This window comes from Fibroporia radiculosa (genome assembly GCF_000313525.1).
Source record: "Fibroporia radiculosa TFFH 294 genomic supercontigs, scaffold2006, whole genome shotgun sequence".
Lineage (NCBI taxonomy): Eukaryota > Fungi > Basidiomycota > Agaricomycetes > Polyporales > Fibroporiaceae > Fibroporia > Fibroporia radiculosa.
This window is the reverse complement of record NW_012133625.1, coordinates 1,415-14,541: the sequence shown is the minus strand read 5'-3', so window position 1 is coordinate 14,541 and position 13,127 is coordinate 1,415. Positions and strand designations below refer to the sequence as shown.

The 13,127-nt window shown below is 53.2% G+C and overlaps 4 protein-coding genes across 4 annotated transcripts; 1 reads left to right on the top strand and 3 right to left on the bottom strand.

Annotated features, from left to right (window-relative positions):
- Positions 1 to 1,376: 1,376 nt before the first annotated feature.
- FIBRA_08695 (uncharacterized protein) lies at positions 1,377 to 2,848 on the bottom strand (the record flags this gene model as incomplete). The annotated part of the gene is made up of 7 exons (XM_012330327.1): positions 1,377 to 1,576; positions 1,649 to 1,734; positions 1,803 to 2,113; positions 2,173 to 2,267; positions 2,330 to 2,426; positions 2,480 to 2,585; positions 2,652 to 2,848. The coding sequence occupies 7 exons, from the start codon at positions 2,846 to 2,848 to the stop codon at positions 1,377 to 1,379; spliced, it is 1,092 nt and encodes a 363-aa protein (XP_012185717.1).
- A 968-nt stretch (positions 2,849 to 3,816) lies between these two features.
- Positions 3,817 to 6,164, top strand: FIBRA_08694 (uncharacterized protein; the record flags this gene model as incomplete). The annotated part of the gene is made up of 2 exons (XM_012330326.1): positions 3,817 to 4,061; positions 4,196 to 6,164. 2 exons carry the CDS (start codon positions 3,817 to 3,819, stop codon positions 6,162 to 6,164), a joined length of 2,214 nt encoding a protein of 737 aa, XP_012185716.1.
- A 393-nt stretch (positions 6,165 to 6,557) lies between these two features.
- On the bottom strand, positions 6,558 to 8,088 carry FIBRA_08693 (uncharacterized protein; the record flags this gene model as incomplete). The annotated part of the gene is made up of 2 exons (XM_012330325.1): positions 6,558 to 7,737; positions 7,796 to 8,088. 2 exons carry the CDS (start codon positions 8,086 to 8,088, stop codon positions 6,558 to 6,560), a joined length of 1,473 nt encoding a protein of 490 aa, XP_012185715.1.
- Positions 8,089 to 10,389: 2,301 nt separating this feature from the next.
- Positions 10,390 to 11,971, bottom strand: FIBRA_08692 (uncharacterized protein; the record flags this gene model as incomplete). Its single annotated transcript, XM_012330324.1, has 5 exons — positions 10,390 to 10,548; positions 10,596 to 11,145; positions 11,208 to 11,654; positions 11,720 to 11,773; positions 11,832 to 11,971. 5 exons carry the CDS (start codon positions 11,969 to 11,971, stop codon positions 10,390 to 10,392), a joined length of 1,350 nt encoding a protein of 449 aa, XP_012185714.1.
- Between the last annotated feature and the right edge of the window lie 1,156 nt (positions 11,972 to 13,127).

Genomic DNA, 13,127 nt, shown 5'->3' with positions numbered 1-13,127 from the left:
CGTGATCGAGGGTTCGGGCAGGCGGTGGGGAAGGGTGGCGGACGAAGAACGTAGGAGAAATGTGGGCGGGGCCGGTGTGCTGCGCGGGGGGGATTTGATACCCAATGATCCAACATGATACCCATTTTCTCGTTGTGCTTTGATCTGTATGTATCGTTATCTGTGCTTGAATTGTCGCTCTGCTTGCTGCTCGTTCGTGTCTAGCGACTGCGTTTATTGTACGGTTTCCAATCCTATATCGTAGTGCTTTGCTTTGATCTATATTCGACGACGCTCTCTGCGCTAGTGTTCCTAAGGACGCTCATCTGACCATGAACAAGAACACGCTTTGCTCGGCTGGTGGCGATCGGTCATATCAGATCCGGTGCTTGGTCTCATCCACGTCGTCCTTTCTCACCCTCTCTTTGTCCTCGAAACGTGAGTCATTGTTGCTGACGAATTGGTGCCGATCGACGAAATCCGTGCTACAAGTGGATAGATACGCGATGTTTCTAGCTGGATAAGTAATGTCTAGCACCGTTGTGCAAAACGGTTTTCATCCTGAAGTTATTCGTCTCAGTACTAGGTATCTCTGGTTTCTACAGCCTTCTGGCGATGTCTGAGTGATGGCAGCCAGAGCAGGGTCGGCGCACGCAGTACCCAAGTTCGCCGCGACCTACCACCTGCTGCTCATTGATCCGTGTTAGCGGAAATGAACCCGCGATACATGTGCAGATGCAACCTGATTGTTGACACAGTGTCTATCACGTTGTCGAAGAGCACCCCACCGGCAGATGATATTATGATGCCGCCTGGCCGAAGGAGAGAGAACGAGAACAGAAAAAGAGGCGTTCCACCTGTCTGCAGAGAAACTGTGAGCTGGGTCCAATCCCGAGACGCACACCACGCCTGAACTTTTAATTGCCAGAGCGTATTCATCCCAGCCAGCTTCATATCTCATAATGAATCAAACAATGTTGGTATGTATTGTGCGGGCCGGCGCAACCCTTGTGGACACCGGTAGACCCCTGTTGCACCCTGTGTGCGTTGATCGAGTCCCTCGATCGTTGCGTGACGGTCGTCTTGTCATCGCATCCGATCCAAAAGAACGAGCATTGGCATCTACTCGTATCCCACCCGGATCCAGACAAACAAGCCAGGGTGACACAACCGGCTAGTGGAGTCATAAAACAAGAGTCGGAGAGGGGTACACCGCTGTGTATGCATACAACAAACACTTCGCCATTGCGCCACGCCATATACCATATCCGTAGTAAAAGCGCACGAAAACGCGACAGAAATCCCCAGTCCACTCACAATCCACGAAGGAGCTCATGTTCTTGAAGGCGAAGGCGTTCAGTGCCCGAAAGGCAGTCCGTAGTCATACCAGAGTTTGGTCACAGGGCGGGGTTCCACACACTCCGCCCATTCACTTCCGCATACGGTGCCGTCTCGCGCACAATGCGGTCTGGCGCAAACTTCTCCGTGAGCACAGCCAACTTCGACCGGTACTCGTCCACTCCAATGTACGCCCCGCACATTCGCCGCTTCCCTTCAAACGCCGATCGGCCGTGCAGCACCCGATGATTGTCGACCACTGGCCAAAAAAACGCAAAAACAAACATTGCCGGTGAGAACCACCGATGTAAAAGGACATTCATGTACATACCAACAGCCGTACCTGGCGAGAGCTGCACCCAGTACTCCGAGTCAGCACTCGTCAGGAGCTGGTACCACTTCCGTAGCGCATCGTACCTATCCGCGCCCCGCCCAATCAGCGTCCGTCGCCGTCAATACTTAGGAACCTATAGTGAGAGACTTACCACCCCTCCACCATGCCCGGTTCCAGCCCATCCATCACGCTCCGGTCATCATTATTCCATCTCACCTGCACAAGCTCCCCGTCGACGTGCCGGAGCACGGGATACCCCCCGCGTGGAGATGGTGTGTATAGCGCACTGTGTTCCCCTGCTGCGTGAGCAGGTACGCGCACGCGCGCGAGTAGCTCATATGCTGTTGGATGCAGCTCGCGTAGGATTGACGCGACGTAGAACCCGTCCACGAGCAGCGTTGCGCCTCCGCTCCCGTCCGTGTGAGAGAGTAGGTGGAACAGCTGCAGGCCACAAGGATCCGTCTGCGCACCAAAGGCAAGGTTAGTGGAAAACAGGGAGGAAGCAAGGGAACGGAGTCTACGTAGTAAGTCGTGTCGGTGTGCGCGCCAAGCGCCATGGTGGTGTACGCAGTGTCGCCCTTTGCGAGGTCGGACGTGAAATCCCAAAACGTCCCGTCTGTGGACGAATATAAGACATCATTACGTCTCGCTGGGATAAGAGCAAAATAAATAGCTCACACTGCGTTTCGCGGATGAACCCGATCCGTCTAGAGAGCTCCTCTGTCGCTTCTGGCGTTGGTGGGACATTTGTCACGAAGCAGAAGCCGAATTTGTCCTGCACATGGACAATGAGAGACCACGTGCGAACAGAATTCTGGACCTACTCACAACATTGGATAGCCATTTAAACACTCCCTGCTCGTCCGGTGCCATGGCTTCCTCATACGTCACTGTCGGCGGGTCCTGTAGTATTTTTGCTCCCCAAAGGATTTTTCTGTCACGCATAGGCCAATTATCAGCCCCGTCTCGTCATCATACGCATGCAAAACACAACACGCACTCGGTAGAAGGTGGTTGAGCAAATGATGGATCGTAGGAATGTTGATGGAGCCACGACCATGGGTAGAAGGATGTGTGTGGTTGCGTGGAGGGCCCTACAAGTGGAAGATGAGAGGTGAGATGGAACAAAGCATGTGAGGAAGAGGGGAGGAGAGTACTTGCATGTGACTTCGAGCCCGTCGGGCTTGGATTCAACATGTAATGGCTTGATGTCTGCGGGAATCTGCGATAGCCGTTGAGGAGAGGCACACTGGTAAAAGGGGTGAACGCACCTCAAAGGTATTGACGAGACGCTGTTTTGTGACGGGATGGAAGCATTGCGGACAGCGACAATGATCCCGGAGCCAGATATGGTGACTTTGATGCGAAGGTATAGTTTATGGTTCGCAAACGTCAATTTGATGGTGATTTCGCATTTGACAGACGAGGACAATCAAAGACCATCAGCGGCAACGAAACAAGATAAGACAGAGAGCCGGAAGACCACGCACTATCGCGACCAGGTGTGTGTATCCCAGCCAATGACTACCTTGCGCTCGTCAATCCTGCTCGTGGGTATGTCGGCTATCGGAACACCCAGCCCGCTCTCCACCGAGCCTCCCTGTGCAGGTTTCAGGGCTGCAGCCGCGGATGCCCATCGGTTGAATGTGCTTGTAGAGTACCCGTGGGAGTAGTAGGAACTCGATCGTGCAGTTGCGAGATGCGGAGAGCACCTGCACCTAGGCGGCGACTGCAATAAAAATGGCGGATAAGCATTTCATTCAATTCACAGTATGATCAGACATGCCGAGACTTCGATGAGCCCGCTGCGATGGGAGTGGGACGAGCGCATCCATGTCGCCGGCGCAGATGAGGCATGTCTTTTGAGTCCTTCTGAGGAGCAGAAACGAGTCTTGCTCGCCGACCGCAGCATGATGCAGTTGTGGAGGATTTTGAGGCGTATGCAGACAGACGCGGCTGCACAGCGGGCAGGGTGGGTAGGAGAGCCCAGGGGGGGACCGTAGCGGCGACGACGACAGAGGCCGATCACGTGCGCGCTCCATCGCAGAGGCGGCGCTTGCGGCCTTGCGCTCGTCCACTCACTCCTCGAGTCTCCCATCTTCGTCCCCGTCCTCGCCTATCCCTGACCCTGTGTACGGGCACAGCGGCGCACCAGAAGCGCACATATGCCATTGCGCCCGCGGTGGATCCTCACGCTCCCTCTCCGCCCACGCACGGCGGAGCGGAGGCGGACGTTCGCGACAGCGGTCCCAGGCCATGGGCGACCAGTGCCGCAGACAGTCATCGAGAAGGTGATACAGCGCTATGCGGTCGACCTCCCTCCAGGAAAGGCTGTCAAGGCGGGAGACTATGTGATGATTCGCCCCGAGCATGTGATGACGCATGACAATACGGGCCCGGTCATTTCCAAGTGAGTACGTACGTCTGTTCGATTGTCGCTTGCATTCTGTATAATTTGGACGTGATAATCCTTGTGGGCGCCCCGGCTCGCAGTCCACTTTTCGCCCCATCTCAGTGTTGCTCATGCTGACACCCACCACCTAGATTCAACTCAATTGGTGCTACACGAATCAAGGACCCCTCACAGCTCGTATTCACCCTCGACCACGACGTGCAGAACAAGACGTCCAAAAACCTATCCAAATACGCCTCTATCGAAGCTTTCGCCAGAAAATACAGCATCGACTTCTTCCCTGCAGGTCGCGGAATTGGCCATCAGGTCCTTGTCGAGGAGGGTTACGCATTCCCGCACACGCTGACTGTCGCCAGCGACAGTCACAGCAACATGTACGGTGGTGTTGGCTGTGTGGGCACTCCGATCGTGCGCACCGATGCTGCGGCGCTCTGGGCGACTGGAAAGACGTGGTGGCAGGTCCCGCGCATGGTCAAGGTAGAGTTCAAAGGCAAGCTCGCTCCTGGGGTCACTGGGAAAGACGTTATCGTCGCGCTCTGCGGGAGCTTCAATAACGATGAGGTTTTGAATGCGGCTATCGAATTCACTGGTGAAGGTGTCTCTGCTTTGACTGTGGACGACCGTCTAACGATTGCGAACATGACGACGGAATGGGGCGCCTTGGTGGGCGTGTTTCCCGTGGACGACATTCTTCTGAAGTGGTATGAGCTTGCTTTGAAACGGCTAGAGCTACGTACGTTCTCCTCGCCGGAGAGTTCCCTGTCGATGTACATTCCCCCGCCACCAGAACACCCTCGGATCAACCGCCGTAGACTAGATGAGCTCCGTGAAACACCTCTAGCTTCAGATCCAGGCGCCACGTACGCCTCGCACCTCATCTTCGACCTTTCCACGCTTGTTCCGCACGTCTCTGGCCCTAACAGCGTCAAGGTGTCCACACCACTTCCCGCGCTCGAGTCCCAGCGCATTGGTATTCAAAAAGCATACCTTCTCAGCTGTACAAATGCTCGTCTTTCCGATATCGCTGCTGCCGCTGCGGTCATGCGCGGACGCAAAGTTTCGCCTGGCGTACAGTTTTATGTCGCAGCCGCTAGCTCCGAGGTCCAACAGGACGCCGAGGCACTCGGCCACTGGCAAACACTCGTCTCCGCCGGCGCACGCGCGTTACCTGCAGGCTGTGGCCCATGCATCGGGCTCGGGACTGGCCTCCTTGAGGACGGCGAGGTGGGGATCAGTGCAACGAACCGGAATTATAAAGGCCGCATGGGCAGCCCGCGCGCGCAGGCGTACCTCGCGAGCCCCGCCGTCGTCGCTGCGAGCGCGGTAAAGGGGTACATTTGCGGGCCGGACTCGCTCAATCCCGCGCTGCTCCCACCCGCGGGCGCGCCGACGTTCTCAATCGCTGCATTGCCCGCCGAGGAACCGGACGCGCCGACGACAGACGCAGTGGGCGCGGCGGTGCTTCCGGGCTTCCCGGGGACATTCGCGGGGCCGCTGCTCTTTGCACCGCAGGACAACTTGAACACGGACGCGCTGTACCCCGGGAAGTACACGTACCAGGACGATATCACGCTCGCGCGACAAGCGGAGGTGGTGATGGAGAACTACGACCCGACGTTTGCCGCGCTCGTCGCGTCGATCCGTAAGGCGCAGGCGGCGGAGCAGGTTGGCGTGAAGCACGGCGTGGTGCTTGTGTCTGGATACAACTTTGGCACGGGGTCGTCTCGTGAGCAAGCGGCAACCGCGCTCAAGTCGGCGGGCGTGCCACTGGTGATCGCAGGCTCGTTTGGAGACATCTTCAAACGCAACGCGATCAACAACGGACTGGTGTGCGTAGAGTGCCCGTCGCTCGTCGCGGATCTCACGCGGGAGTATGCGAAAGACGGCAAACGCGGTGCCGGAGGGAAGGAGGGCGAGCTGACAGTCAACGAGGGTCTCAATGTCAATGTGAAGGTTGCAAAGGGCAGAGTGGAAGTGTCGTGGCCAAGTGGCGAGAAAAAGACATACAGTGTGGGCGTTGTGGGAACGAGTGTGCAGGAGCTGTGGGTATGTGGTGGACTGGAGGGGTATGTCCTCAAGTCCATCCAGGCGGAGGCTTGACTCTGCGTCCGCAGACGATGAAAATTCGGGCTACTGTCCCTTGTATCACTATTTGCTGCTTCAAAATGCTTTCCAGGCCATGAATGGCTACACAGCACTATTCTTGAAACAGTGATGAACCAATTGTACGACCCATATAATGCAATCGTGAGTTGCACTGTAGTACATAGTAGATGATACAATCTAGGGATTGTGCAAGCCAAAACTAGGTACGATGCAACGGCATCATGATGCAGCGGAGTTGGTGATAGAATACTTGTGAAAAGAATACATGACGATGGCGCAGCAGGAGAAACCGTATATAATATTAGCAACAATAAGAGTTCATTTCTCAGTTCTTTAAGCTTAGTCCCTCTGCTCTTCGAGAGTCAACTTACACTGCAGCTCAAAGCTTCATGTTCGCGAAAATCCAGCGGTGCGATCCATGAACCGATCGAGGCAAAACGAGAAGTGGTTTCTCGATTCTGACATATCTTTGCGCTTCTTCTTCAAGCAGATATGGCACGTTCTGACGACGTCCTCGACCTTCCAGTGCACGTCCAACACATGCCGGACGTAGTTCTCCACCAGCGACATGGAACTCCTCCGCTTCGCCGCCCTCCGCACACAGTTCCGGTGAGTGCACTTCTCCGCCTCCTGCTGAACATTGTGCACATTCCGCAGGTGCGCCAGCATCTCCGTGACAGTCCCCTGCGCTTGGCACTCGGCAAGCCCGCACTCAACTAGGCTATCCCTTGTTACGATGTTGAGCTGCGCAGGCGTCGGCCGCTTGTCCGGCCGGTGGGTGCTGACGATGTGCTCCCAGACGTCCATCGAAGTGCCAGAGAATTCACAGCCCTTCCACCGACAGCGAATTCCCTGCTCGACGCGCTCGCTCCTTTGCCGTTTCCGGGCGGGTTCCACGATTTTGGTATCTCCACTGTCGTCGCGCCCCTTTCGTTTGGTTCCTTGCTTTCCTTTGGGCCGGGCGGGCTGTACAAGTGTGGAGGCAGGAGATAGGGAACGACGAGCCTGTGCGTCCGGCGAAGGCTGCGGATCAGATGTTTCTGTTTCCTCAGGCGAGGGATAGGCAAGAGCGCCAGGCCTAGCGTCTTGAACGGATGTTGTCAAGTGGAGTGGTCCCGAGATAGACAAAGTGTCGCATGACTCTTGGCTACCGTTATGATGCGCAGAAGTGGCGTCTTTTCTGGGCCCGCCGTCGGGCGTGCTAGGGGATCGAATCTGGAACTGTGACAGCTGAGCAGAGCTCTGGCGTGCCGAAGGAGTTGGAAAAACAAAGCTCGTCAAGGGAGCGATTGATCTTTTGGATGATTCAGGCAGAGTGCCGTGTTGCCAAGATACAACTCCAGGAGTAGAGAGAATATTGAAAGGCTCCATCAACGATCGGAAGGAAGGGACGACGGGCAAGGAGATTGTGCGTTGTAGTGCTGAGTTCGCGTAGAGGGGACCTGTGGAAAAAAGAACCGCATCCAGGCTTTCTGCAAGACTGTCAGAATTGGGTAGAGTTTCATGGTTGCTCCGAGATGGTGGGTCGACAGATACTTGCGAAATAATACTAGATCCATCACCGGCCCTAAAAACGAGAATACAATCAACTCTTGCGTCAGAACAAAAGTAATCAAAGAACGCACAGTGCAGTAGGGATGTCTGGAGACGTAGCGGAAATATTTCGGAGGTCTGATGATGACGATACGGGTGGTCCGTCAAAGTTCAATACCGAGTTTGCCCATTCCCTGGCTTCTTCAGTGTACGATCGCTCTGGTTCTCTAGGGTGAATAAAAACATCGTTTAAATCCATTATCAATCGCAAAGAGGGGAAAGCGAAGAGCAGGGAAAGAAGTGTATCGTGATAGGCAAGATGGAAGATTGTGCTTTGCTGCTTATCAAGGTAGTGGAGAGATTCAAATCCGAAGAGCACTGCCATGTTAACATTAATGTGGACGAGAAAACAAAGCGAGGCTGAGGACATTATGTGGCAAGGTTAGTCCCAAACGAGAGAACAATCTGCGGGCGTACCCACTAAGCAAATCCAAAGCCACGTCCATGGCTTTGCCTTGGTGGCGCAGGTGGGCCAAAGCGGTACGAACCTCGACGTCAGAATCTCTCATCAAGCCTCCGTCGGTCACCTGTGGTTAGCCAAAGTAAAATATTCTGCATGCTGGGCCACTCCACGCATTCCAGCAACGTCTTATATACTCAGCAAAGTGAAGAAGCATTGCACCAGGATACACATCGTGTACGAGTAGTGTTCCGCAGTCTGGTTCATTACACTGAAATTTTCGACAAATTCCTTTCCATATCAGCAGCCCTAGCAGATAGCTGACCATGTACGGCTTTTAGTGATCCAACAATGCTTCCGAGAAGAGCGTACAAGTCTGCCATGCAGACGATCCAACTTCTGGGGAAATCTCAAATTGCAGCTGTATGATATGAGGATAAACTCTCGAATCACTCCAGTAAAATAAGACTTTATTTTTGTGCTAGAGGCCTCACCTGATACAGGAACTTGGCAGAAAAACTACCGTGTAAGTTCAAGAGTCAGTTCGAACGATGGCGTAAGCGCTCTAACTTCGACGCGGTCGTCACCTGACCGGATAATAAAATGTCCCACGCCTTCCTCGGCACCTTTTCAACCGAGGAAGTTGCAGTGTACGCACGGGCCGTTGCACCGTTTACTCGACAGACTCACCATAAAGCCGTACACCTGTGTAATTTGTCTGCTCTCGTGATTCCTCTTGCTACAGCATCACCTTGTCCAAACACCTCCAGAAGAGCTCAAGGGCTATGGTTTTATGGCTGTAGATGATAACAGGACCCGAGACGGACTAGAGATTGGACCCTTTCACTGGCATCAGGATCGAGCACAATCGCTCGCAGGGGGGCTTCATACCTGGTTCAGAAAGATGACATTTCATGAGCTACTCTATATGTGTGTCGGAATTGAATGGCGACATTGCGGGATGAATGAAGCCTGACTGTACATGAAAGTTGCTGTTGCGGAGTCGTGTTTCTGGAGGACAGTGTCTATGCATCCAGACTTTGGCAGACTTTGCGGCTGCCATGTCACCGCATCGACTTGCGTGTCACGCGGAGCATCCTGTAGTTTGGGCAGGAGGTGCCAGAAAAGTACGTCTAATTACACTATTCCTTCTGTCGGTATCCTTGCATCCTGCAACTAAGTGCAGCTCATAGTCATGTCGATTGCACTATGTTCATCCAATAATATCTCGAGTTATTTCTCAAGCAACATATCATACAACGTTCGAAATGTTGGCGTCGTCAGTGAGGGCCACCTTGATTTTGGCTGGAGTCTTTGGAGACTATATTATGGTGAGCTTCGGACACATTGCCCTTATGCTAGATGTACTGGTCAAATTGCATTGATTTCACTGGGTCTAGCCATTACTAGCTAGGTATAAAGCCACTGGCAAATGCTCGCCACCGGCCTAAGTTCTGTAGATCGCTCGACGTTCCAGCTTAGGTGTCCCTGAAGGTGTTGCAGTGAATGTTTTGGGTCGGCAAATAAAACACTCGGTTGTCCTGCATGAGAGTATCTGCATGTCTTTTGTAAGAATGGACTGAGCATCGGCTTGGATTTGCATGAGCCAATCACCGGCGCATCTCGGACGTTGACTGGCCTCGTTTGTCTCGGGCCGGCAGAGTCGACTGCGCTCCGAATCAATCGCATTCAGTATCGAGCGCGACGCCTGATCGATCGGTAGGGATAAGTTGACCATTCTATGGATGATCATGCGCGAGTGAGCTCTCAGCACACAGCGGGAATGCAAACAGAGACGAAGGACCATGTACAATTCTCAGTTACTGCGAATTGAGACATCTCTCTGATATTTATATCATTCAATGTGTCTGAATTGCGAAGGGAAGCTATTACCAAAAAGTGCTCTCGTGCCCAGACGTGTCGACGGGTACGAGACCACCAAAAAGTAGAAAGCAAGCCATGGATGATCATTCCCGCGCATGATCATAAGCAATCCAGAATCACAGAACATAATGTATCACAAGACACAATCGATTCCAGAAGTAGAACAATGCAACAGAGTAATATTTATACAGTGCGAAACAGCAGCGACCAGATAGCAATTCACTTCACAGCGCAATAAGTTAGATGACCATGGTCATCAAGTCCATCATCTCCAAACCCTTGATCCACTTATCCAGCCTCCCTGTCCTCACGGCGCACTCTCATCCCGGATTGAACTCGTCTTTATGGCGCTTCATGAAATTCCGCACACACCTGCGTGTATGTCTCCTCCTCACTGCCATGTCCTGCCTCGGCTGCGACCCGCAAGTCGGGCACGTCAACACTGTGCCCTCCACTTTCCAGTGGACCGACTTCATATGTCGTGCGTAGTTGTCCCACTTGCTGGACTTTTTCAACCGGCAGTCTGGGTGAGTACACCGCCCTTTTACTTGTTCAGTGTGCACCTCACGAATGTGCGCCAGTGTATCCTGAATCCCACTGCGGAATGTACATGGCTCTTCTTCGGCACCCTGGAGACCGCACGTCACCTGGTCGGAAGAACGTACGATCACTACATCTGGCCTGGAGCCCGGCATGTGCACCGACATGATGTGTTGCCCAAGCTTGACGGGGGTACCAGAGAAGTTGCAGCCTTTGCGCCACAGACAACTGATAGGGGGATCATCGGACTCATCTTCATCTGGTTCTGCAAGGCATGTCCTTTTTGCCCTGTCATTCTCTTCATCTCCAGCACTTTCCCTCTTGTTCTTGGTACCACGGCGAGTAGAAGATTCTGCATCTTCGGGAGGAGGGCCAAGGCATCGGGTGTAACAGCCTGGGGTAAGACTCTCCTCGGCCGTAACAGGTGGAACCGTAGGGGGCGCGATCCCAGCAGAGACGACGTTGGAGGCTGGAGATTGCAGTGGATGAGGCTCTAGCAGAATAGACGGTGTGGTAGGAACAGCGACGGGAGCAGATGAGCCTACGTGGGAGCGCGAGCTGCAACAAAGAGAACGATTAGTCAAGGAGCGTCTTGACCTTGGCAGAAGAAAACCACTCACAACCATCCTGTTTGTCCAGATAGGCCCAGAATGTTCGTGTACCCAACCCATGAAGGAGCAGGGTACTGCATGGTCCTTTGAGGGTGGCTGAGGAGCGGCGAAGAATTGGTGGACCGCAAGACCATCTCTAAAGGCTCCATCCCAGGTGTGTTCAGTGGCATCGAAGATGCTGGGACAACACTTGAAACGCTCGAAACCTGACGCTCAGACGAGGTTGAAGCAGAGGCTGGGATCGATGGGCCTGTGGGCTGGCGGCCTGCTGTTGATTTCGCTCGCGGGACAAAGGGCGGAGGCAACCAAGAGTATGGTACATACGTCGGTAGACGAGAGAAAAGACCGACGTCGGGGATCTTAGAGGATGGTAATACATCCTCTTCTAGAAGTTGCCTCTCGCGTTCCAAAGCAAGGTTCCCTTCCAAGTCTTCCGGTAGAGCTGCTGGCTCAAGTCTATCTCCGTGAAAGATAGTGAAGTTAACACGACTCGCGGACACGAGTTCAATCGGACCACATACGCAACTATTGGTGTCTGCAAGATTATAGGCGTCGTAGCTGAAGATGCCGACACGCTATGACAAAAGACTGATCAACAGATACTCTATCGGTCAAAGAAGCATTGCCCATTACCTATTAATTAATTCCGGCAATGTAACCGGCTCAAAAGGCTTGCCAGAGTCAAAATTGATAGACTGGCCTATGTTTTCCATCTCCAACTCCAAGGATGGGAGTCCAAGGTCGGGCCATTCCAAGTCGAAGATGGAGTCCATGGAGTAGAGTAGAAAAGGATTATTGAATAGATAATTGATCGGAAGTCGCATCCGCAGTAGGAGACGAGGGGGAGGTGAGTGTGGAAACGAAGGTGAATAGAGAACATTATGAGCCGCGCTTTGGCATTTAAATATTACGGCCGCCATCATAGTGATGCATCCCAAGCGTTGTATTCCTCCGTCACGGATGTGGACAGAGAACAGCCTTAGTCCGCACCGGTGCCAACTCAAAAGGTCAAACTAGGAAGGCAAACCAAAGTGATTGTGGGCAAAATCTAGATGTAATAGAATTGGAAACCAAGCGTCAGCCGTTGTGATTCCGGAAAGCCAAAGCGAATCACAAAGCGAATCTGCAGGGTCTAACCGGAGCCCGCAAGATGCTTTGCATCACAGCCGATCAGCCGCTCAAGACGACAAAGTAACGATTCGAAACTGGCCCTGAAATTTGTGCAGTCAGGGACCTCGTTGTTTTCAAAAATTAAATAAACGAACACCGTACCAAGAGAACGGCGCATGTCCTCGGAGCTCCTCTCACGGCGGGCGAGCCCCCTAGCAACGGCCGGGACGCTCGCTACCACTACTACGGAAAATGAGAACTGTTTCACTGCGAATTAGAACCTCTTTGTCCGTCGAAAAGGGACAGAGCCTGGCTTTGCATCATGTATGAGTGGCGTTTCAAGTTCCGACAAATAGACGCCAGTGAGGGTCTGCACTGTGCACGACGACGCTCCCCGGTCGTTACTATGGCGATGGGAATCCTGCACCCTACTTCGATCTAGACACAGCTCTCGCGACCCTCCAAACGCTTCAAACCGCAGAGGCGGCGCACCTCGCCCGACAATCAATCAAATCCCTTTGTCCTGAAGATCTAGAGCTTGCATAAGCAGCAACACCCATACACGCTGTCCAAGCCCAGATGGTAGAGACATTGTATTTGGCGGTTTCGTCTACTTTAAAGCCGAAGTCTGTGACATCGACCGTGTTCTAGTGGTTCGAATTTTCGCGTTATATGTGCTGACCATTTACCTACGAAGTAAAATGGTATAGTCGGGTTGAAAAGCTAGAGGTTCAGAATATCACAGTGAATAAAAAGTCTGAGAGGCGTCTATACTCGACACGATAATTTGTTGCTACGCGTCTGGCAACGAAGTTTATG